Here is a 23,987-nt window from a genome sequence, read left to right as displayed (position 1 = left end):
ATGATTATCAATTAGTTTTAATTGGCATAAAATCAGATTAGATTAGCATAAGATCCTAATCTCCCCTCCTCTAGGGTCTAACATTTACCGCATGTACCCAGATTGCTTCATGAAGTTATGCAATGTCTTGAGAGAGCAGGGCCATATACAAGACACATACCACAAGTGTTGAGGAGATTGTTGTTATTTTTCTTCTCACGGTTAATCAGAATCAAAGATACTCTGATGCAACCGATAGATTTGATTATTCAAAATGGACTATCAGTATATGTTTCAATAAAGTATTATATGCCCTGGTATCTTTAACATCATGCTTAATGGCATCACCCCCTACTGATTCACATGATAAGGTTAAATTAGAATCTCACTTTTGGCCTTATTTCAAGGTAATTTTTATTCCTCAAGATTTTACACACATGCAGATGCACAAACGTGCACACACGCGTGCGCGTCCACACACACATCACTTGAGATGGTCTGACACATTGATTATTCAGGACTGTATCGATGCAATAGATGTGACTCATATTCCGTGCATGGTGTATAATATAGATCAGATGCCCTATCGAAATAGACATGATTTTCTCTCTCCGAATGTCTTGGCAGATTGAACATTTGATCTTAAATTTATTTATGTCTTAGTTGGGTGGGAGAGCTCTGCTAATGATGCAAGAGTCTTGAAGGATGCGATGAGTAGACCTTATGGACTTCCACTTCCATAGAGTAATAATCTTTACATAGTATTATATCAATTACAAAATATTTTTTAGTTTTATAATATTTTCTCATTCATAATTTTATTCTTTTTTGTAGATAAAGCTTATACAGATGACTGCGGCTATCCAAATAGGCTATAATTCTTGCTCCATACTGAGATTAATGGTACCATCTTTCAGAGTTCGGTCCTACTAATAATCGACAACGAGCACGAAATTCAAAAGAAGTTTTCAACCACGGCATGCGTCTCTTAGAAATTGTGTTGAGTGCATCTTTGGAGTTTTTAAGTCTAGATTCACTGTTTTCAAGAGCCAACCTCCAAGTTTTCCATATGTCACACAAATAAACATGTTTGTTGCATGCGTAGGAGTGCATAACTTTTTAAGATTGAAGAATACAAATACTGACTTCGACATTTCTGATCTTCCACTAGAAGCTCCATGAAACGTTGCTGATGCAGATGATGACTCCGATGAAGAAGACGAGTTACAGACTCAACAGACTCAACAAGTAGCGGCATGAGCTTGGAGAAATTCTATGGCAGAGGTCATGTGGGATGATGGAAGTCGAGTCACTCTAGGGATTTAGATTTTTTTTAGTTGTAAAATATTTTATTATTTGAGATGAATAGTGATGCTTTATTGCTTTATATTTATAGTTATTACTAGACTATAAAATATTTTATTATTTGAGATGAATAGTGATGCTTTATTGCTTTATATTTATAGTTATTACTAGACTAATCAATTACTAATCAATCTTATATGATGCTTTATTGCTTTATATTTATAGTTATTACTAGACTAATCAATTACTAATCAATCTTATATTATTTATAATATACAATTATTAACAATAGTAATATATATCCACCATTACCCCCACCAAATTATCCTATAAAATTATACAACTTCATAAATTATCCACCATTATCCACCAAATTGTCCTACCAAATTATTCCACTTTAAAAATTATTCATCATTGTTCCACTAAATTATCCCAGTGTCAAAAAATTATCCCACTTTACCAATTATCCCAATTCAACTTAAAAAGTTCTAGATGACTAACCCTTGGTGGTTTACTGTAATTTACCCTAAAAAAATACTTTATTATCAGAATAACGGATTTTATTATCAGAATAATGGATTTTATACCCTTCACACCCTCGAAAACATCAAGCAGCGCCCGGACTTGGTGCCACTAGTTGATAGAAACCAACCGGCTTCACCCCCTTACAAAAATGGCTCACAGAGGACTCCGTCTATTTTTATCCCCACTCTTTTCTTTAATTATTAATTATTCCCCTCAAACTTCTCTCTCTATCTCATGCATCCAGCTTCTCCCTCCTCATTTGTCTTCTTCATTCTTCACCCTCCAATCTCCCTTCTAATTTAATTCCCTCTCTCTCTCTCTCTCTCTCTCTCTCTCTCTCTCTCAATTCCTTCATCCATTACCAATTGCAATTGTTTTGTTAGTTGGGCTTTAATGGCAACCCAAGCTGACAATTCAAGCCCAAAAAAAGAGGCCCATAAAGAGGGGGCTTCGAGGTTTCGGGTGACGGTTGTCGGAAGTGGAAACTGGGGCAGCGTAGCGGTCAAGCTCATCGCCTCCAACACCCTTCATCAATCCATCTTTCATGGTAAATTTTTTATTATTAATAATTTGAATGAATTAATTATTGAAATTTGTTTGATGATATTTTTGAAGAAAAGAAAAAAAAAGCGTAATTTTGCTAGTTACCACGTGGCGCTCCTGCCATTTTCTGTTAATTGTCTTTATCTATGGTCAATTTGTGATTTTCTAACATAAAGATTCAAAACTCGATTGGTAGCAAAAAGGATATGAAACAAATGTATCAATCCAATCAGATACAGCACATTTGCACATGTTAATGTGGGCCTTAAATATATTCTATTTATGTCAGATTTGGTGGTTGAATTCATACTTGTGCACGCCCATTCTTATTTATGGTCTAATTTATGCACGGCAATTAGATATTTTTAGTTTAATAAAAAAAGAAAAAAAAAATACAATTTTGCAGTTTTAGTCTATTAAGTGATGCGCATTCTTGAATGATAATGATACTACCCAACATATCATATCTCTTTTCTGTCAAATTTGCTTAAAATCCTACTCTTGAAACACTATTTTACTATGTATGTAAATATATAATAGCAGTGGTGATTGACAATTAAATGATGATATTAATCTACAGATGAAGTGAGAATGTGGGTGTTTGAAGAAGTCCTGCCTAGTGGTCAAATGGGACTGACGAACCTCCAATGGACGGCCATTTTCCATGTTCTCTTTGAGAGCAAGTTCAGCTTTGGGGAAAAGAAATTGATTCCAGCTTTCAGCCATGGTTCGTCGCTCATTCATACGAATCATAATCTGTTTACGTATGTGCTCTACCAGTTGAAGTATCCGTAGTAGCCTAGCCTCATGTATCCATTTGTTGAATGACTCTGCAACATTTGATGTAACGTGACCATATCTGAAACATAATAGGGAATTCGTCAAGCGGCTTATAATAGTCATGTAATGAAATTGGTCTAATTTATGCACGGCAATTAGATATTTTTAGTTTAATAAAAAAAGAAAAAAAAAATACAATTTTGCAGTTTTAGTCTATTAAGTGATGCGCATTCTTGAATGATAATGATACTACCCAACATATCATATCTCTTTTCTGTCAAATTTGCTTAAAATCCTACTCTTGAAACACTATTTTACTATGTATGTAAATATATAATAGCAGTGGTGATTGACAATTAAATGATGATATTAATCTACAGATGAAGTGAGAATGTGGGTGTTTGAAGAAGTCCTGCCTAGTGGTCAAAAGCTCACAGACACCATTAATCGAACTAATGTAAGTTGGTCTCGTATTTGTCATTTTCTACATCTATCTTTGCATTTTGGTTGTTTGAACAAAAACTACGATGGATACACTTATATTCGTTCTTCAATGTAACTGTAATTTATTTTAACTAAAGTAGTTAAATGGTATTCTTTGCAAAAGTTACTTGCAATCAAATATATTGAAGTCATTCAGGTAATAAATTGGTTATTTTGTTAATTATGATTGCAAAAAGGCTCTAGCTAACATGAAATAGACAAGTGTAGTTATCCCATTCAATTATAATTACAATTAGTTATAAAATTCCGCAAACAATATGCACGACTTACACAATTGCTGAGTTTTGGACAGGAGAATGTCAAATACTTGCCTGGCATAAAGCTTGGGAAAAATGTAGTAGCAGACCCTGACCTTGAGAATGCAGGTAATCTCATATGTTTCAGTGAAAAAAAAATTTGCTACAAGGTCTCAGGATCAATATATGAACCTAACAGCATTCTGATTATGTCTTGGATTTTTTTGTTTGTTCACATCAGTAATTAGCAAACAAATCCTCAACATAACTGCTTTTCCTTGGGTTTCTTTTTTATTTTCCTTCCGACACTTAAAAGACATGGAGAATGGCAAAAGAAAGTACTTTTCTTATCGATTGTTAAAACCAAATATTTTGGGGAAATTCATAAGATTTTTCAATGGATGTTTTTGCACAAACTTGAAGTGTTCTTTTACCAGTTTTTTAGTAATTTAATTACCAGCGAAAAAGAGCATTTTCTTCTTAGATAATATTTTTCATTGATATAATAAAATATGATAAGATAATTTAACATGTACGAAGTGAAACTAGAAGTGTGAAGCAATTGCTAGTTTCACATTCAATTCCAGTTCCATTCAATATTAAAATCTCTAATTTTCAGTTGCTTAACAACTTAAAATTTTATATTTCACAGTTTCAGTCTTGGGTTTCAATTGACTAACCCATCATTACTGGTAACAGTTATTATTTTTCCCTGAGGGTGTTAGTCAATGGGAACATTTTCATAGGAAGTGGAATAATTGTTGAAGTGTGACATTTTTTTGAAAGTGATATATTTTAGTGGGATAATCAGGAGCAGTTTTTTGAAGTGCGATTTTTTTGATAAAATGATGTGGGATAATTTGTGATAATAAAGAACTATATAACTTTTGCATTTGATGATAAAACTACTATTTTATATTTTTAAACTTACTATTATTTATTACTATTTATTTAATATAATGTTAGTTATTGTTGAATAACTTTTGGTTAGAATACAATATATTGTTAATAATTATTATAGTAATACTTCAAAAAAATTATTTTTGTGAGTTATTATAGTACTAGTCTAAAAACTTAAAGTTTTTCACATTCCTTCTTGTTTTACACCCATAAATCTCTTTCCTTAATATCTCAATTTCAATAAATTTTAAATAAATTATGGATTTATACTTTTTTATTTTAACATAATTATATAAATCGGTGTTTAAAAAAATCTGTTATATAACCCGTTATAACCTGTTTTGTAACTTAACAGTGCCTTCTTGTTAGGTAACACACCCACTTAACCTTGAAACTGTTTAATCTAGAATAAACACGTTATATTGCATTAAATGTGCATTACATTGTATAACCAGTTAACATATATATTTTTAGGTTAAATTGCATCTCTGGTTAGGATGCGTTGATACATCTCCACCGTCCAAATCATTTAAACCCTACCTCTTTTAGTCCCGATCACCCTATTCTCTTCTTGCGAATATGCGATCTCTTCGCATCCTCCAATCCAAACCCTAGCTCTTTGCTTCCTTTGAAACTCCTCCGGCTATAGGTGGATTCTGTGACTCAGGTGAGATAAATTTTTTATTTTTTAGTTATGTATCGGGCATCTCAGTTTATATCATTTAAATAAATTATGATTCTAAAATTACCTTTCAAATTCTAATCTTCTATATTTCCAATTTATCATAAATTATATCAAACTTGTTGCTCCATTATTTTACCTTTCAGCAAAAGTTTTTAAGATCTGTTGCCGAATTAGTGTGCTGAGATTAATTAATGGATTAATTGTGTTGGTTAGGTAATTACTTTTAGTTATTACGTGATTTTAATTAGGTTTTAGTCTATAGTTTTCAGTTAATACTAGAGCTTGTGAAATTAAGTTTGCACGCAATCGTGTAGATGCAAAATTTCTTACTATTGTTACAAAATCATGTTTAGTTTGGTTGATGTAGTGAACTTAATTAGTATTAGAATATTTTTGTGAAGTTAAGAACTCGAGAGTGAAAGTGTTTAGACTTGTTTTTATTGCCTTAAACTTGACAATGTTAACATATTTGATCATTTGATGATGCTTTTTGAAATGGTTGTTAGTCATATATGACTAACTTTTGTTAAAAAATTGTGATACTACATTTTTATATTTGATAATTGTGATGTTATATTTGAAAAGTTTAATGGTTCTAAATATTAAAGTTATTATGAATTGTTAGTGTTTATAAAATTTCTGAATAAATAATAAATGATATAACCTACATTATGCATTATTTTCTTTTTGTGTTTTTTCCCTTAACCCTTAACAGGAGGTTAAAACGTTACATAACCCATTTTTGTTATTTTCAACATTGACATAAATCTAATACTCTATAAAAATATGAAAATAACATATAAAGAGAGGATTAAGAGTAAAGGCGGTCTAGTATGATAGCGTGGTTAGATAATGGCGATGACTATTTGAGGATGGAGAAAAGAAAAGAATTATGAAAACTAAAAATAAGAAATAAATAGGGGAGTTCTAGTTTTTTACTAAGTAGTTTCAGCCCAAAACATGAGATAATTTAAGAGACTAGAACTCTTTATTTTGTATAAAGAAATAAAAAAATAGGATAATTTTTTTACCATTATCCTAGTTTTAATATTGTTCTAGTTCTAATTGACTAGTACTATAAAATTTTATCCAAGTTCTAATTCTAGTTGACTGATACTGCAAAACTTTATCTCAAAAATAATCCTAGTTTTAGTTTTGAGTTCTACTTGACTATCCCCCACTCTAATCTCCCGGGGGGAGGGTTAGTCACCTAGAACTTAAAATTAAAACTTGGATAATCTGTGGGATAAATTTTTAAGGTGTTAGTCACATAAAACTATAACTAGAACAAAATTTTACAGTGTTAGTGAAGTAGAATTCTAATAAAATTAGAATTGGGATAATGATACAAAATTATCTCATTTTTTTATTTTTCTATACAAAAATAAGAGTTCTAATCTCTCAAATTATTCTAAGTTTTAGTTTGGAACTAGGTGATAAAAAACTAGAACTGATAAAAAACTAGAACTCATTTATTTTGTTATTTTTTATTTTTTATATTTCTTTTTTTTACTTCTTTCCTATTATGGTCATCACCATCATTAGACCATCATTATAATAATAATTATCAATATCTTATAGTCTAATCAAAAGTTATTTAATTAATAGTAATGAATATTCTTGTAAATAATTATCAATCAATAATAGTAAGTTTAAAATACATAAATAGTATTTATCACTGTTATAAATAGCGGTAAATAGCCCCGCAATAGCGACGCTAATAGCGTTAGCGGTCCCTTCCCGCGACGCTATCGCTCGCTACGCTATCGCATAATAGCGGTGACATATTGCAGAATATGTCTGTTCGCAAAAGCGGCTAATAGTGTGTTGAGCGATTGTATTCGAAATTTGCTTTTTGACTGCTATTTAAAAACGGTTTGAGGCTTATTTTTTAAAATTAAACTCAACTCTTGACCATTGCATTCCACCGTCTCTTGTGATTTTCAGTATACTCTCCGCCATCTCTTATATCCTCTGGCACCTACCTTGATACTTCCTCTCACCTCTTTCACCGTGAGCTCCTCTTAGGGCAGTCCTGTCACCGCTAAGCTCTTCTTCTCGAAGACGACGACTTTTTGACTCCTCCAGTCATCTTCGGTATTATGTGATGGTTACATGTCTATTTTATGTTTAGGATCTCTTTAAATCATCTAATATGTACTTTTAGATTTTTTAGATTTTTTTTTAATTTTTTAGTATTTATACATATCTAAATTAGACCGCTATTTGACTTTGCGTTTTTTACCGCTATTTTGTCGTAATAGCCCGAAATAGCCTTAGGGATGCCTCACCGTTACGCGACGCTATCCGCTATCGATAACATTGCCCCGAAGACAATTTGAAATTTTGAAAAAAAATACTTAAACTCAATCCTTCCCCTCCCACTCTGTAATTTTTTTAAAAGGTTAAGAAAATCAGCACATGTGCTTCGTTTTAGCCCTCCCTTCTTTCATCCTCACTAATTAAAAATTGTAAACAACACAGTTACTAGATAGTTAAAATGGTAACCTTCCAACCCCTCCCTCTCGTCTTGAAAAGAGCCATCAATACCCATTGTTAAATAAATTTTTCTCAAAGTTCCAAAATGTCCCTAGAGAAAGCTCCAAATTTGAGCTGGTAGCTCTCTTTAGAGACAAAGATTCAAATTTGATTCTATAGCTTCAATTCTCTTCTCTTTCCTCTAAACAAACACAAGTTACAGTGTACTCTATCTTTCCCCTCTTTTCAATCCAAACACAATAAGTTCCTTTGACATAAATCCAATACCCTTGTACAAGCCTAATAACATATACCCAGTGTTGTAAATAGCGGCCAATAGCGGGGCTATAGCGGCGCGAATAGCGGTCGCGGCCCTTCAGCGCTACGCGTAGGGGTTTCGCGGCTGGCTTAAGCGGGAAAATCCGCTATTCATTCGAATAGCGCGTAAAAGCGGATTTTAGCGGGTTAAAAGCGGGTTTTCGCGATTAAAAGCGGATTTTCGCGGTTAAAAGCGGATTTTTGTTGTTAAAAGCGGCTAAACCCGCTAAACCCGCTATCACACATATTATGATGCTATATTTCTTGAATTTCTTCATAGTTTCATTCATACAACAAGCTTATTAATTGTTATTTATTGATAATACAAGAAATTTACAACTAATTGAATTTTTAGATTTTTTTATGAATTTTCTTATTATTTAGAATATTTAAATATATTTAAAATTGACCGCTATTTGACTGTGCGCTATTTGCCACGATTTCGCCGCAATAGCCCGATATAGCCTTAGCGGTACCTCGCCGCGACGCGCCGCGATCCGCTATCAGCAACCTTGATCTCACTTTGTTGAGGTTATTTACTTCGGTTCTTGTTTCCTTTGTGAAACGAGATCAACCGGATCTGATACTCGACGGTCCACGGATCAAAGAGTTCCCGACACAGGAAAAGATCTCACGCAAGCAGCGATTAATAAACGATCATGCGTGTGTTTCTAGGAGATCATATTTGTTATTTTTATTTGTGTAGAAAAGTCCTATAAAAAGGCTCATTTTGAATCTATTGTAATCGATAAACATTGTAATGGATTCCGCGAATAAAAATATTTCCGATGCAAACAAAGATGATGCAAGGTGGCTACCGAGATTGTTACTGTTTATCCATCATCACTTATTGATTACAAAGAAAACCCTATTTCTTACTTCATATTTGTTTGTTTTATTTGAATCTTTCTAGATACTTCATGTAGATAACCTCTTCAAGTTCACCATGTAAAAATGTTGTTTTCACATCAAACTACCCTAACTCCATGTCATGCCCCACTAGCGTCACTAACAACACCCGAATCGATGTATGTTTGACTACCGAAGAAAATATCTCGTTGTAGTCAACCCCCTCTTTCTGAGCGTAACCCTTCACCATGAGGCGTGTACTGCTTATTCTCCTTTTTCCTCAATACTCATTTTCATCCTATAGCTCGTTTATCCTTCGGCAATGTGACTAGATCCCATGTCTAATTCTTTCAAGGTGACTCCATCTCCTCTATCATGACAATCAACCACTTGTTGCTATCGACCCTTATACGTGCTTGGATCACCGCTCTCCGTAACCAGAGCAAATGCCACATGATTATCTTCGAAATCGTATAACCGGTGTCTTGTGGGTTCTATATCGCCTTTGTGCTAAAAATACTCCTGTTGGGGATGAGTCTTCTCATCACCATCTATGTCTATAACTATTTGTTGGTCCACATTTGCTTCACCGTCCTAAGTTGCGCCTCCTGTGTTTGTGTTTGTACCATTAAGATGCTGTGTTCATGTTTGCACTAAATGCTCCTTCACATCTTCTTCACTGTCCTTTTGTGGTTCCTGCTCATCATCACCTAACATGGACTCCTAATCTAAAGTGACATCTCTGCTTACGAATGTGATCTTGCTTTCCAGATCCCATAACATGAACCTTTGACGCCCTTCTGAAACGCAATGAAGTAGCATCTCTTTGACTTTGCATCCAGTTTGCTCCTCTTGTTCCTATGCACTAAGCGTAGGCAGGACACCCAAACACTCTCAAGGAATCATAATTAACTAGTTCTCCCATCCAAACTTCTTTTGGGATCTGAATATTGATGGTAGTCGATAGTGAACGATTGACCTAATAGCATGCATGATTCACTGCTTCTGCCCAGAAGCACTTCACTAGGCCTGACTGTAATCTCATGCTTCTGACTCTCTCTAGTAGTGCCTGATTCATGCTCTCCGCTACCCCATTCTGTTCTGATTGCCTAGGTACTATCAGCTGATGCTGCATGGCTCATTCAACACAAAATTGCTTGAACTCCTTTGAGGTGTATTCACCCCCATTATTTGTCCTCAAATACTTGCTCTGTTGACCCGGTCAAGCTTGCTGCTGTAGCTATCATTTGCAGGAACTCCCTCTCAATTTTGGCCATTTACAACTTGTTTGAGCTAAGCTTCACTTGGTAACATGATGTTCCACATATGAGAAGCTTTCTTTGTTGCTGACATCTATTGCACCATGCAAAATTCTAATAAACTTGTACCCTGGCTCCTAGTTATGATGCTATTCCGTACCAGCTTGTATGGTCACTTCTTGGATCAAGTATAGAATTTCTCCGATAATTTCACATTGGAGAGGATCTAGCATTCTGTATTTATTAATCCTTAAAGGCTAAGGCTATAAAAACAAACATCTCAATCCTGTAAGCCTTAAAATTTCACATCAACCTCAAGAATCAATGGGGCTTAAAGTTGAAAGCTAGAGAGCTATATTACATTATTACTACATAGATTATGAAAGAAACACTGAACTAATACAGTTTACAATGTTGCACAAAATTCAATCCAATTCATCTACTCAAAACCTAAAAGCCACCAAATATAGAGAATCCACATTTATTCCACAGATAAAAAATATCAAATTATAGAAAGAAAAAGGAAAACAGCAACAACAATGCATAGAAAGAAGCTCAATACCTAGTGATCCTCCTTCAGTTTAATTTGGATGCCTGATGATCCTCTTCAACACAACAGTCCTCGCCCTTCTTATATCCCTTCTGCACCAATCAGCCTGCTTCCTCAAATCCTCAACAGTCCTCATAAACAACTCAAGCTTCTTCTTAATCTTCTCAGTCACAAACTTCACAGGCTCCTCTACTCGAAGCACGAACTCAACATTCTGAAGCAAAGACAGTCTGAACTTTCAGTCGTTCCAAATTCGATATAGTGACATGAGTCCCAGCTTGCATTGAGTTCAATAACTCCTTGGGTGCCTTCAGAGCATTGAAATAGTCATTCCAACGTGTATTGCACCATTTCCCTATTGGACCCATAGCAGCTGCTGCCAATGCTAATAATGCAGTGATGAAGGCTGGTGCCGGAACTGCAGCAGCCACCACAGACGTAATAAGAACCAAAGCAAACACGGACACAAAGATCACAGTCAAAATCCTCCTCCATGCCTTCATCAATCGGAGTTTTTATCGAGCTTTTTCTTCTTCTTTTTTAGCTTCTCCAGCATTGAAACTTGCTGTTTATAAACGGATTGGAACATATTAAGGTATTCTTTGGTAAATGAATTACCCACATCCTTAAAATGCATTAATTCGTCCAATATCTTCACATATTCTCCCCTACTACTTTCTTCATTAGTTCCCTCTTCTTCGAATCTTCTGAGAGCAATGTGAAGGGCAATCTGAGACTCTCGGGCTCCCTTGAAGCACTTTTCTAAGGCAGTGCAAAAGTCTGGAGTCTGAAGGGAGCTACCAAAGTACTCTTCTACTATGTTGAAGAGCTTATCATTCTTCCAAATATCCTTCTTGTATTCTAATATGATCTTGACTATCATCCAAATACCCGTCATGCATGACTGTGCAATGGACAGGTTAAACATAGGATTTTCTATTTAAGTTAGATAGAAATGACACATAGTAATAAAACATTCAGTGGTAGACAAGGGAAACAGAGATAGAAACACACTGTTATAAATAGCGGTAAATAGCCCCGCAATAGCGACGCTAATAGCGTTAGCGGTCCCTTCCCGCGACGCTATCGCTCGCTACGCTATCGCATAATAGCGGTGACATATTGCAGAATATGTCTGTTCGCAAAAGCGGCTAATAGTGTGTTGAGCGATTGTATTCGAAATTTGCTTTTTGACTGCTATTTAAAAACGGTTTGAGGCTTATTTTTTAAAATTAAACTCAACTCTTGACCATTGCATTCCACCGTCTCTTGTGATTTTCAGTATACTCTCCGCCATCTCTTATATCCTCTGGCACCTACCTTGATACTTCCTCTCACCTCTTTCACCGTGAGCTCCTCTTAGGGCAGTCCTGTCACCGCTAAGCTCTTCTTCTCGAAGACGACGACTTTTTGACTCCTCCAGTCATCTTCGGTATTATGTGATGGTTACATGTCTATTTTATGTTTAGGATCTCTTTAAATCATCTAATATGTACTTTTAGATTTTTTAGATTTTTTTTTAATTTTTTAGTATTTATACATATCTAAATTAGACCGCTATTTGACTTTGCGTTTTTTACCGCTATTTTGTCGTAATAGCCCGAAATAGCCTTAGGGATGCCTCACCGTTACGCGACGCTATCCGCTATCGATAACATTGCCCCGAAGACAATTTGAAATTTTGAAAAAAAATACTTAAACTCAATCCTTCCCCTCCCACTCTGTAATTTTTTTAAAAGGTTAAGAAAATCAGCACATGTGCTTCGTTTTAGCCCTCCCTTCTTTCATCCTCACTAATTAAAAATTGTAAACAACACAGTTACTAGATAGTTAAAATGGTAACCTTCCAACCCCTCCCTCTCGTCTTGAAAAGAGCCATCAATACCCATTGTTAAATAAATTTTTCTCAAAGTTCCAAAATGTCCCTAGAGAAAGCTCCAAATTTGAGCTGGTAGCTCTCTTTAGAGACAAAGATTCAAATTTGATTCTATAGCTTCAATTCTCTTCTCTTTCCTCTAAACAAACACAAGTTACAGTGTACTCTATCTTTCCCCTCTTTTCAATCCAAACACAATAAGTTCCTTTGACATAAATCCAATACCCTTGTACAAGCCTAATAACATATACCCAGTGTTGTAAATAGCGGCCAATAGCGGGGCTATAGCGGCGCGAATAGCGGTCGCGGCCCTTCAGCGCTACGCGTAGGGGTTTCGCGGCTGGCTTAAGCGGGAAAATCCGCTATTCATTCGAATAGCGCGTAAAAGCGGATTTTAGCGGGTTAAAAGCGGGTTTTCGCGATTAAAAGCGGATTTTCGCGGTTAAAAGCGGATTTTTGTTGTTAAAAGCGGCTAAACCCGCTAAACCCGCTATCACACATATTATGATGCTATATTTCTTGAATTTCTTCATAGTTTCATTCATACAACAAGCTTATTAATTGTTATTTATTGATAATACAAGAAATTTACAACTAATTGAATTTTTAGATTTTTTTATGAATTTTTCTTATTATTTAGGATATTTAAATATATTTAAATTTGACCGCTATTTGACTGTGCGTTATTTGCCGCGATTTCGCCGCGATAGCCCGATATAGCCTTAGCGGTACCTCGCCGCGACGCGCCGCGATCCGCTATCAGCAACCTTGGTATTTATATCTTCAAAATGCATAAATATATATTTCATGATTATAAAAATTTATCCCACGCTATTTTATCATAATATCCCGCTTCACAAAATTGTTCTTATTTATCCCACTAAAATATCCTACTAGCGAAAAATTATTCCATTTTAACAATTATCCCATTTTGCATGAAAATGTCCCAATTGACTAATACCCCCAAGAAAACATCTTTTACCCACAAGAGTTCCTGAAATTATCAATTAAAAATTGGAAAATAAAGAAAGGAATACATCTGTAATCTATCACTCACAGAAATTTGTTAAAGTTCCTAAAATTACACCAAAACTTTGAAGTTCTGATGAGGGTTGAAGATTATATTTTTATATTCTAATATGCCATGCAGGTTGAACGCTTTTTTTATGGGCCGAAACATAGACTCATGCAATGGTGTCAATTTTTAAAATCCGCATTAAATTTGTGGTCAGTGGGATTTGACCGTAGATTAATCTGATATCATGTTAAATACCCTAACCATTACACCATAACTCTGAGGTTGTGATGAAGGTTAAGGATTATATTTTTATATTCGAACAGTATTACAAGAAGCACCGAAAGTCCATGTACAAGATACTTTTTAAGTTTCTTTAGGCATAGAAATACTTCAATTATTTGACACCCACAAAGGATAAGAAAAAAAAAGAGAAAAAGAGAAACATGGAAAGCAAAGAGAGAAATTCTTACATGCAATAGTATAAATGCGCCCAGTCTAGCAAGTTTTGTCAAAGAATAGAAAAAATCTGAAAATTTTCCAGCATTAGACATCATTCAGGACGCAATATCAAGTTTTGGTATCTTCTCTTTCAATTAAAATAGAAAAAATCTGAAATTTTTCCAGCATTAGACATCATTCAGGACGCAATATCAAGTTTTGGTATCTTCTCTTTCAGTTAAAGAAGCAAATATGCTAGTCTTTGTCACTCCCCATCAATTCATGGAAGGTATATGCAAAAGGCTCATAGGAAAGATAAAACCTGACGCAGAGGCCATTTCATTAATCAAAGGCATGGAGGTTAAGAAAGAAGGACCATGTCTGATATCGAAGCTTATCACAGATATGCTTGGGATAAATTGTTGTGTTCTTATGGGTGCTAATATCGCTAATGAGGTATGAGTTCACAAAACTTAAATTTTTACTCTTATCTACTTTCTTTTTCCTTTTTTATTTTCTTATGGTTTCTACTATTGTTAATGACGTATGAATTCACATAACTTAATTTTTTTACTCTATCTACTTTCTTCTTTCTTTTTTATTTCTGATATCAAGACTGAAATCTATGATGCAGATAGCTTTGGAGAAATTTAGTGAAGCAACTGTTGGGTATAGACATAGTAAGGAAGTAGCACAGAGGTGGGCTCGATTGGTCAGTACCTCATATTTCCTTGTATCACCTGTGAGTTTCACTTCCTTTTAGCTCTCATTAGATAATTATGTCTATAGATTATGATTTTATTGAATTAAACATGCCAAAGCTATTTAATTTATGGAAAAGTGTAACTGCAATTGCAGCTACAATTTACATATATTTTTTTTTTATTTTTTGGGCCCGTCTTGCAAAACTGACTTACAGCAAAATATATTGTTGCAACTGTAATCATAACTACTTTTACAAATTGCAATTGTGATTGTAAAATTTTGCAAACCAAAGAGCTCGACCATGTAAGTTTTGCGGATGTGCTTAAATATGCAGCTATTTTGCTTATTGTATATTGTTCACAAGAATGCAAATCTACACATCAGTTCATCGGCCTCTGGATTCTTTCATAGTCTAGTAGAATTTATAGGCTTTCATCATGTTCTATGAGCTTAAAATGCATGACCAATTGCTTGGTGTTCTCTAAGGGTTTTTCCATGGGCTTCTCTTGTTCATTGGTCCTTAGAGGAGATTTTTTTCAAAAGAGCCCATTAGCAAAACCAACCTATTTTTGGCCAACAGGCTAAAAAGGTTGGTTTCGCAAAAAAAAGGTATTCCGAAACATATGAGACTAGCAGTCCCATATGTTTATTGGCCAATTAGCGGCCACTAAAGTGACATTAGATAATCACGAGACTACTAGTCCCGTTGGTTTGCTGCTGCCCCATACGAAACGCACGGGACTACTAGTCCCGTGCGTTAAGCAGAGAGTAGGCCAAACGTAGAGCTTCTCGCCCATAAAATCCACAGGACTAGTAGTTCCGTGGATTTTCTAGGCACAGTACAAACGCGCACAAAACATGCACAGGACTGTATTCGCTTCATGTACATTGTTTTGCGGATCTGTTTGGGCTACAAAAATATAACATCCACTTCATATAATTGTTATATTGTTATACAATATAATATTTATATACTTATAAATTTTAAGAAATAAACACTGGATAAAAACACATTTAATGAATCCACAACATCACAACAAAATAACTACATCATATACATATCCAGACAACAAAATAGTCCAAACAAATCTAAATATATCAAGTCTATCCATACGACAAATTTAGTCTAAGCAAAAAAATAATAAACTATCACATGTAACCTAAAAGTTCGTTCCTCCCCTGTTGTCTCACTCTTCGTACCCGCTCCGATTGTCGACGTTCTCCTTCGATTTGAGCTTGTACATGCTGACTCTCTTGTAGTACGTGGGGCTGTGACCAACCAGGTTGTTGTGATGGACCAACCTAGTTGTCGTGTGAGCAAGATTCACCCTTCTTCGTCAGCGCGCATATACCCTCCTCCTCATGCGCCATGTGCTCGCAACTGTCATGCCGATACTCATGAGTTGAATAAAGAGCTTTACGAACCCTCCTCACTATCCACTGCAATACCGATACATGTACTGAATCTCCTCATGCGGTAGCTATGCCTTCATTTGCAAACCTCTCTATCTCATCCATAGCATCTATCTGCATTCATATAAAAAGATATAATTATATATATAAGCAACCAAAAGCTCATGGATTAAAAAACTATTTAAATTTACGCATTTACTTACCCATTCTCTTTCATCTACACCCCTTGGTACGTATCTTGCTTGTTGGGAATGTATCTCGATTTCGTCGACTGGAGGCTTGGTTTGAGTGATTATCCATCTTCTGATAATCCCCTAATACCATCTTATATAATCGATTTTCTCCATTGGAGGATAAATCTGCTCGACGATGCTAAAATGGTGATCATTCCATCTAGCAATGAACTGATTATGCATAAGTGGCCAATCAATCTGATGCCCACTATTGGACGCCTTTCTTTTTATTATTTCTATCAATTGTGGAGTGTGTTGTTCGAAACCAAACTACCTAAGCACACAATCCGACATGTGCATCTCCACAATTTCAAAGCAAATGAGAGGAACTTGGCTCTCCATATACCATGTCCCTTCATGCAAATTAGTAGTTGATGAGATAGAAAAGTGTCGTATGGCTGCCGCTCGAACTACAAAATATAAATCATCATTAGTAACTAGCTTAAATTGACTTAAATTCAAAAATTCAATACCTGATAAATTTCATCCCGTCGAGCTCTCCATTGTAAAAATCTAACTGTCTTATCGGGGCCTAATTATATGTTTTAGTGACGTTCCATCTACGTGTATGATAGAAGATTAGATTCTAATTCCAAATTTAAAATTTAAAATTTAAAAGTAAATTTTCTTTAATTAGATTCGAAATTGTTTACCTGCTTCCCAGTAGAATTTGTCCATCTAAAACTTGTGTCTCGCATAATCTTGGTCTCAAAACCAATCTCTTCCATGCCTAAACTTGTAACAATGCTAAGCACCACTTGAGCTCTTTATTTGCATAAAAGCAATATTCAATATTTCTCTATACATGTATGCTAAAACAGCACTACACCATAATAATGTCCCGTACTTGTCGAAGTTCTGGAGAAGCGTTATCCACCTATCATATGGCAAATGCATTTAGTCGTATTTTATGAATAATGAGTAAAAATCTAGCAAGAACGACCAATATAGTGCATTAAATGAATAACAAGTTGTCTTACCTCAAATATATTTTATGTTTACTTGAATTGGGGAAAAAAAACATCTTGATCATGTGCAAAAAATATGCACGAGCATGTTGCTGGATTATGACCTGGGATGTATATTCTGGCAAGGGGTTTGCGAAATTTTCTTTTAGCCACTTCAATCTAATGTATCCCCTGAGCAAAGACTCTGGAGATAGTCCTAACAACTCATCACAAATTCGGCGCCACACATGTCTATTAGTCTTTGTAACACAGGGGCTATCAACGTGGAGACCAAGGAACAGTACTATATCTTGGAGCGTAATAGTCGCCTTGCCAACACGTAGATGAAAAGTGTTAGTCTCTAGTCTCTATCTATCCATCAACACATTAAATAGTGCCCAATTGAGTTTCATCCACCGTAACTTTGAGCATGTAAGAAAACCTGCTTGGGCTACTAAAGCAATCATACATGGATCTTCAAGTGACCATCGCATATGTCCGATGCTATGATCAATCATCACTAGCTCTGGTCCTCTCTGCACAATAATGAAAAAAATATTAGCATTTACTCAATGAGTAAGTAATATGTGACTATACATTCGAAAAAATTTTGACTAAAAATATAAGAATCATTACCGATGAAAATGTTATACACTCTGAATGGTGTCGTGACTGATCATAAAGGACTGCATTACTTATCGGCCTGGGAAGCATGGTGTATATACCTACACATAATTATTAACTTATTAGATCCTACAGAATCAATAAGACTATAATAATGAATAAGCCTATAACGACAATGAAAATAGAGAGAGAAAATATATTGCCAATTAATTGCTATGTACTTGTTTGTGATGGACAACGAGACCTATTATGGCCTAATTGATTACATTGTCCACATTTAATTTGCAACACTACTCCTTCTTGGCCTTGGTCCATGGTACCTCTAATACGCACGGAGCAAGGTCGTCCCGCTTGTTTTTTGTATTGAGGTGGTTATATGCATGGTCTATTATAAATCGGCCAATAACGACTATCATTGGGAGGATAAAAAATCTCCTTATAAGCCTTTTGATAATGATTTGTTGAATACCAACCTGAGCAATACCGATCATAAAGCAATCTAGCACCACCATCCTGATTGGAACTAGCTGCTAAAATATATTCACATGGTAGTTTTTGTAATTGTGGTATATTACAAGTATAACTGTACTCCTGGTTATAGAGATGGACGGTATAAGTACATTCACAATCTTTAACCTCCCATTCATTATCATTGAATAGAGTAATTCTACATGATCTTATGGCCACAATCCTTTTTTGCAGAATACTCTTAATTTTTGGAGTGTAACTTGTCCAATTTGCATCATCACCACGTTTCTTATGAAAATATGCGTTTAATCTATAAAACGTCCTTACAATCAATGCTTGAATTGGCATAGCACGGGCACCCTTGAGTACGCTATTAGAACTTTCAGAGCAATTAGTTATCATCATACAATAGCGCACTCCACCATCTTTACATAATGTCCACCGATCTTCGTATTGCGGGTTCAAGTTTTGTTCAATTCAGTTATGTGCTTCAACTGATAGACTTAATTTTCTCCCTACAATGTTCATATATCAGTGTGTCGGCTGCATACCCTGCTTGCCACAATAGATTTTGTAAATTGATCTCTCCATGTTTTTTTTGAAAATTATCATTATATGCCGCAAGCAATACTGATGATGATGTGGTGCTCGAAATCCCTCATGCAAGGCTCGTGGAATTCTTTTTATCCGGTCAGAAATAAAAGTAATCGTTCTAGGATTTTGAACAGTAGAGATGAATCTGTAAATACATTGGAAAAAATCACTTCCAACTCGATGTTTTCTCAACCTCCACAACTGCGAAAGCCAATGGAGATAGACCACCATTTGTGTCTACACCAGTCGCAACCAAGAGCACTCCTTTGTACTTGTCGTATAAATGTGTGCCATCAATGCTCAGGAGTGGACGACCAAAAGAAAACCCTTTGATAGCGGGTCCAAATACCCAAAATACTCGCACGAACCTTTCCCTTCCCGACGCAATAGCCTTAGACAATATTTTGTATTCGGTACCTGAATTTTTCCTCTTAATTGCTTCAAGATATTACGAAAGTAATTCGTAAGATTTCTCCCAATCTCTAAAGATTTTAGTCAACGCCTTCCTCCGTGCATCATATGCTTTATATTTGGATATAATTATTTTTCTCATATCATATACCCTTGTAATTATCTGACTTAGAGTAAGATCAAGTTCTCGCCTAACTTTGGGCATAATTAGCTTCAAGATATAAGAGGAAGTTGTTGTCTTATGATTTATATTGACAGTTGGATTGTAACATGTATGAAGTCCGTACTAACTAGATGTCATAAATTGCCCATTAGATTTTTTCCTAACCGGTGCATTAAGCTTTCATGGGCACTTTGAATTTCTTTCGTGTTGAGCACTTGCATACTCTCCTTGAGCTTTCTCGTTGAAGTAGCACTTTACATGGTAATTGATTGTATTCGTTTTCGCTCTTTTGAATTTGACCCGATTCTTGATTGACCATTCACGTATAGCGAAAATTAAAGTTTTCTTATTATCGAAAACATATTTTTTTAAAGTGAAGTCCTCGGGTCGTTCGCCATTAGGACTAAGCTCAACAAACTCAACTTGTGAGGCATTTATCCACTTCTCATTTTGAAACTCTGCTGGCAACGGTTCTTCAGACTCTAACATAATCGTTGTTTACACAATATTCATCCATTCAACGGGTGTCCTTATCGATTCCTCCAATTGCACATTATGTACTATCAAGACGTTCCTCCTTTTTAGCATCTCCATAATCATCATCTGCATCAGCATCCTCATACTCTTCTACAATAGAACCAACCGGTAAATTAACTGAAACATGACCCGAAGCGTTGTGGAACACGTTACTTGATATTGGATCCGAGTTATTTTCTAAGTGTAAGGCATTTGGAGATGCAATGAATTCGCTTGAGTTATTTTCTAAGTCAAACATGCGGGATAACTCTCCTGGAGCATATGAAACTTAGGCAACACCAGATATTGGAATATTTTTAATAAATAACTCGATTGAGATTTGGTTTTCCGCAAGTTGTCTCATGTCTCTCAGGTCTTGATCATTGGTGATCTCTACAGCAATTGTTTTTTTTTTCATATATCGGACAATTACGGAAGACCTTATTAACATATTCTCTATGATTAACTCTAGTAACTTTGCATATTTGCTCCATCATTCCATCGAAGTTATAGTTTCTAGATAACATGAACATTTTTCTAGATCCTCCCTCGTATATAGGCATATTATTCATTCTAACACTCAATTTCTCATTGAATTAGTAAATAATCGGTATTCCATTCGCCATTCGAACTGAAATATTAACATTTATCATATGCAAATTATTTATCAAATTTTAATCTAACAAATTTTAATCTATTAAAATTTAACCAAATCTCATTGTTTATCATAATTTAAAGAAATTATTCTAAATATACAATTATTTCCAAACTATAATTTTAACTAAATAATAGAGAGAAAATTAGGAAGAAATCAAAATTTATACCTTGATGAAGATTTGAAATTCGTCGGTGTCCGACTTCAACAATGCAACTTTTGAGGAAGATCTCTATTTGGGTTTGGAGAGAATGATTTAGAAGGGAATGAGTTTGGTGAGAGTAAGAGAGAAAATTGAGGGAGAAAATGGTGATTTTGGAGAGAATAAACGGAATGGGGTTAGGATTATTGAGGAAAAGAGATTGAGAGAGAAAGAATGGGAGATGGTTGATGAAAATTAGGTTTGGAGAGGTGAGAGATCGGGAGGCTTAGAGAGAGGAGGATGTGCCCTAACTATTGGGCACAGGTAGGTTTATGTAAGCCCGACAAATCCACGGGACTACTAGTCTCATGGATTTGCTGGCCGTGTTTGGGCTACTCTCTGCTTGCAAGGGACTAGTAGTCCCGTGGGTTTTGTATGAGGCAGTAGCAAATCCACGGGACTACTAGTCCCGTGGGTTTTTTTAGGTCACTTTAATAGCCGCTAATTGGCCACTAACATACGGTACTATTAGTCTCGTATGTTTCGGAATATCTGTTTTACAAAACCAACCTATTTTTTGCCAAAAAGAGGTTGGTTTCGCTAAATAATTAGCAAAACGGCCGGTTTTGCTAAATATTTAGCAAAAAGGGGCTCTTTTGAAAAAATCTCCTTCCTTAGATGTTTATATTTCATCATCATTTCAAGTTGATTGACGGTCACAACTAAAAAGAATATTTTGAGAAGATTTTCATATTGTATAGGAAGCAGCTTATACGATGACAATGAAGAAATTTATACATGTGTATGCAAATATGGTCAGGTACAAGATGTGGAGGGAGTAGAATTATGTGGAACATTAAAGAATGTGGTAGCAATAGCTGCAGGACTTGTTGATGGCTTGGACATGGGAAATAACACTAAGGTTTGTATGTTTCATGTGTTAAGAGTGACTAAAGAGCTAAACATTGACACTAAACAAACTTTGCACTAACTATTATCTAATGCATATCAGGCGGCAATAATGAGAATTGGATTGAGGGAGATGCGAGCACTTTCCAAGCTTTTGTTCTCCTCAGTGAAAGATACCACCTTTTTTGAGAGTTGTGGAGTGGCAGATTTAATCACAACATGCCGTATGAAATATTCTATTTCTAAACTAGAGTTAATTGCAGAAGACCCCTAGGATTCTCAAGTCCATTAGTTTCACGTTAAGATTGGGCTTCATAACTGAAATACAAGCTTCACAGCCTGATTTACTTACTGAATAGATGAACAATGATCATTGCTTATAACTACTTTAAATGGGAAACTAACGGAGTTGAGAATCCAGGGGGTCTATCTGCTACATACAAGTACAAGGGGTCTATCCACAATTTGGCGATAGTACGGGGGTCTATCCACAATTAATTGTCTAAGCTATTAGACTTAACTGTGCATAAAATAACTAAAGTAACTGGGTCAAATCATATAACTATTGTTTGTTGTTGCAGTTGGAGGACGAAACAGGAGAGTAGCTGAGGCCTTCGCAAGGAATGGTGGTAAAAGGTCTGAAAATCTAACCTTGTATCAGTTTGCTGAAGTAGTTTGCTGAAGTTTTGTTTGTTTCAGACAGCAAGGTTTCATCCTTACTTGAGATTTTTTTTTTTAATTCTTTTCATCTTATTTTGATGGCAGATCTTTTGACGAGCTAGAAGCAGAACTGCTGCAAGGGCAAAAGCTACAGGTAAATGCAGATATACATCTCAAAATACCATTAGCACAAAGAAACAAGAAGAAGAAGAAGAAACGAAACTTTTTTTTTTAACGAAGATTACCTGACTCTTAAAATTTTAAGCCTGAAGATCGCAACTTTTGACAAGGCAATTTTTTTCTTTACAAATCGAGCAATCAGTTAATAAACTACTGTCAAGACCTGACAGAAAATTTTCATGACTAATGGATTTTTTATCTGATTCCAGTTAAATTATCATCTTATTGTGGCTATATTAAGAAATTTATGTATTAAGGAGTTGGCAAAACAGCCAAGATTAGAAAAGTCTTTTCTTGTTTGTTCTCTTAATCCTCTTCACAACTCTGAAGTTCTACTGCAACAAGGAAATTTAAAATGGTATTTAGAATAGGTGAGATTCAAATCCTACCATACACATATAACTCTTTAAATCTCACTGTAACTTCAGAGTTTTGATCTCACTGTAACTTCAACTTCAGAGTTTTGATGTGGTGTAAAGATCTTGAGATATCTGAAACTGAACTGTTTTGGTATCAATCCTTGAAGGGAGTCTCAACAGCACGAGAAGTCTATGAAGTTCTCAGGCATCGAGGATGGCAAGCATCGTTTCCCCTCTTTACTACAGTTCATGAGATCAGTATCGGCAAGCTTCCTCCTTCAGCAATAGTTGAATACAGCAATAGTTCTGCTCAATAGAACTACATCTATAAGATTCCCCAGCTATCGCTAGATTTTATGCAGAATCATTATGAATCCTAAATATTTACAATTGTAGAACTGATAGTGAGAAATAATTCTTTCATATAACCGTCAATGACTACTTTGTTGTGATATATCGAAAGACCTGTTCAGGGTTAGCTCGTAAGTTGAATTGATAACCATCCAAGGTATTAGCCAATCTGACTATTGAGCTAATACGGTAGCATAGGGAAAATCAAGCTTTTTCTCGCCTGGTAACTATCAAGAAAAAGGATTCAGCAATATTTCTATGCGCAATCAACTACTCCTATGGTATTTGATCATTTCAGATATCCGAACGGTTTGTGCAGAGACCACATGTTTTAAATAATGCATGTGTTTTCCCTTCTAGATTCCATGTACAGAAGGATGTGAAATCAAAATTCAAATTGGAAATGGAACGTTT

General features: G+C 35.2%; 1 protein-coding gene across 1 annotated transcript; it reads left to right on the top strand.

Annotated features, from left to right (window-relative positions):
- LOC109823885 (glycerol-3-phosphate dehydrogenase [NAD(+)]-like) lies at positions 1,918 to 23,700 on the top strand. Its single transcript, XM_020390311.1, has 10 exons — positions 1,918 to 2,356; positions 3,513 to 3,589; positions 3,929 to 4,001; positions 14,482 to 14,699; positions 14,878 to 14,985; positions 21,935 to 22,036; positions 22,127 to 22,247; positions 22,605 to 22,659; positions 22,789 to 22,837; positions 23,390 to 23,700. The coding sequence occupies exons 1-10, from the start codon at positions 2,203 to 2,205 to the stop codon at positions 23,537 to 23,539; spliced, it is 1,107 nt and encodes a 368-aa protein (XP_020245900.1). The 5' UTR covers positions 1,918 to 2,202; the 3' UTR covers positions 23,540 to 23,700.

The sequence above is a fragment of the Asparagus officinalis genome, chromosome 9 (assembly GCF_001876935.1).
Source record: "Asparagus officinalis chromosome 9, Aspof.V1, whole genome shotgun sequence".
Classification (NCBI taxonomy): Eukaryota; Viridiplantae; Streptophyta; class Magnoliopsida; order Asparagales; family Asparagaceae; genus Asparagus; species Asparagus officinalis.
Note: the sequence above shows the minus strand (reverse complement) of the source record. Positions and strands in the feature narration are given on the sequence as shown.

Excerpts from the sequence above, each read along its gene's own strand:
- LOC109823885 (XM_020390311.1), top strand. The coding sequence starts at position 2,203 with ATGGCAACCCAAGCTGACAATTCAAGCCCAAAAAAAGAGGCCCATAAA. Across the intron at positions 3,590-3,928 it reads ACACCATTAATCGAACTAAT|GAGAATGTCAAATACTTGCC; the intron begins GTAAGTTGGTCT and ends AGTTTTGGACAG. Across the intron at positions 14,986-21,934 it reads CATATTTCCTTGTATCACCT|GTACAAGATGTGGAGGGAGT; the intron begins GTGAGTTTCACT and ends AAATATGGTCAG.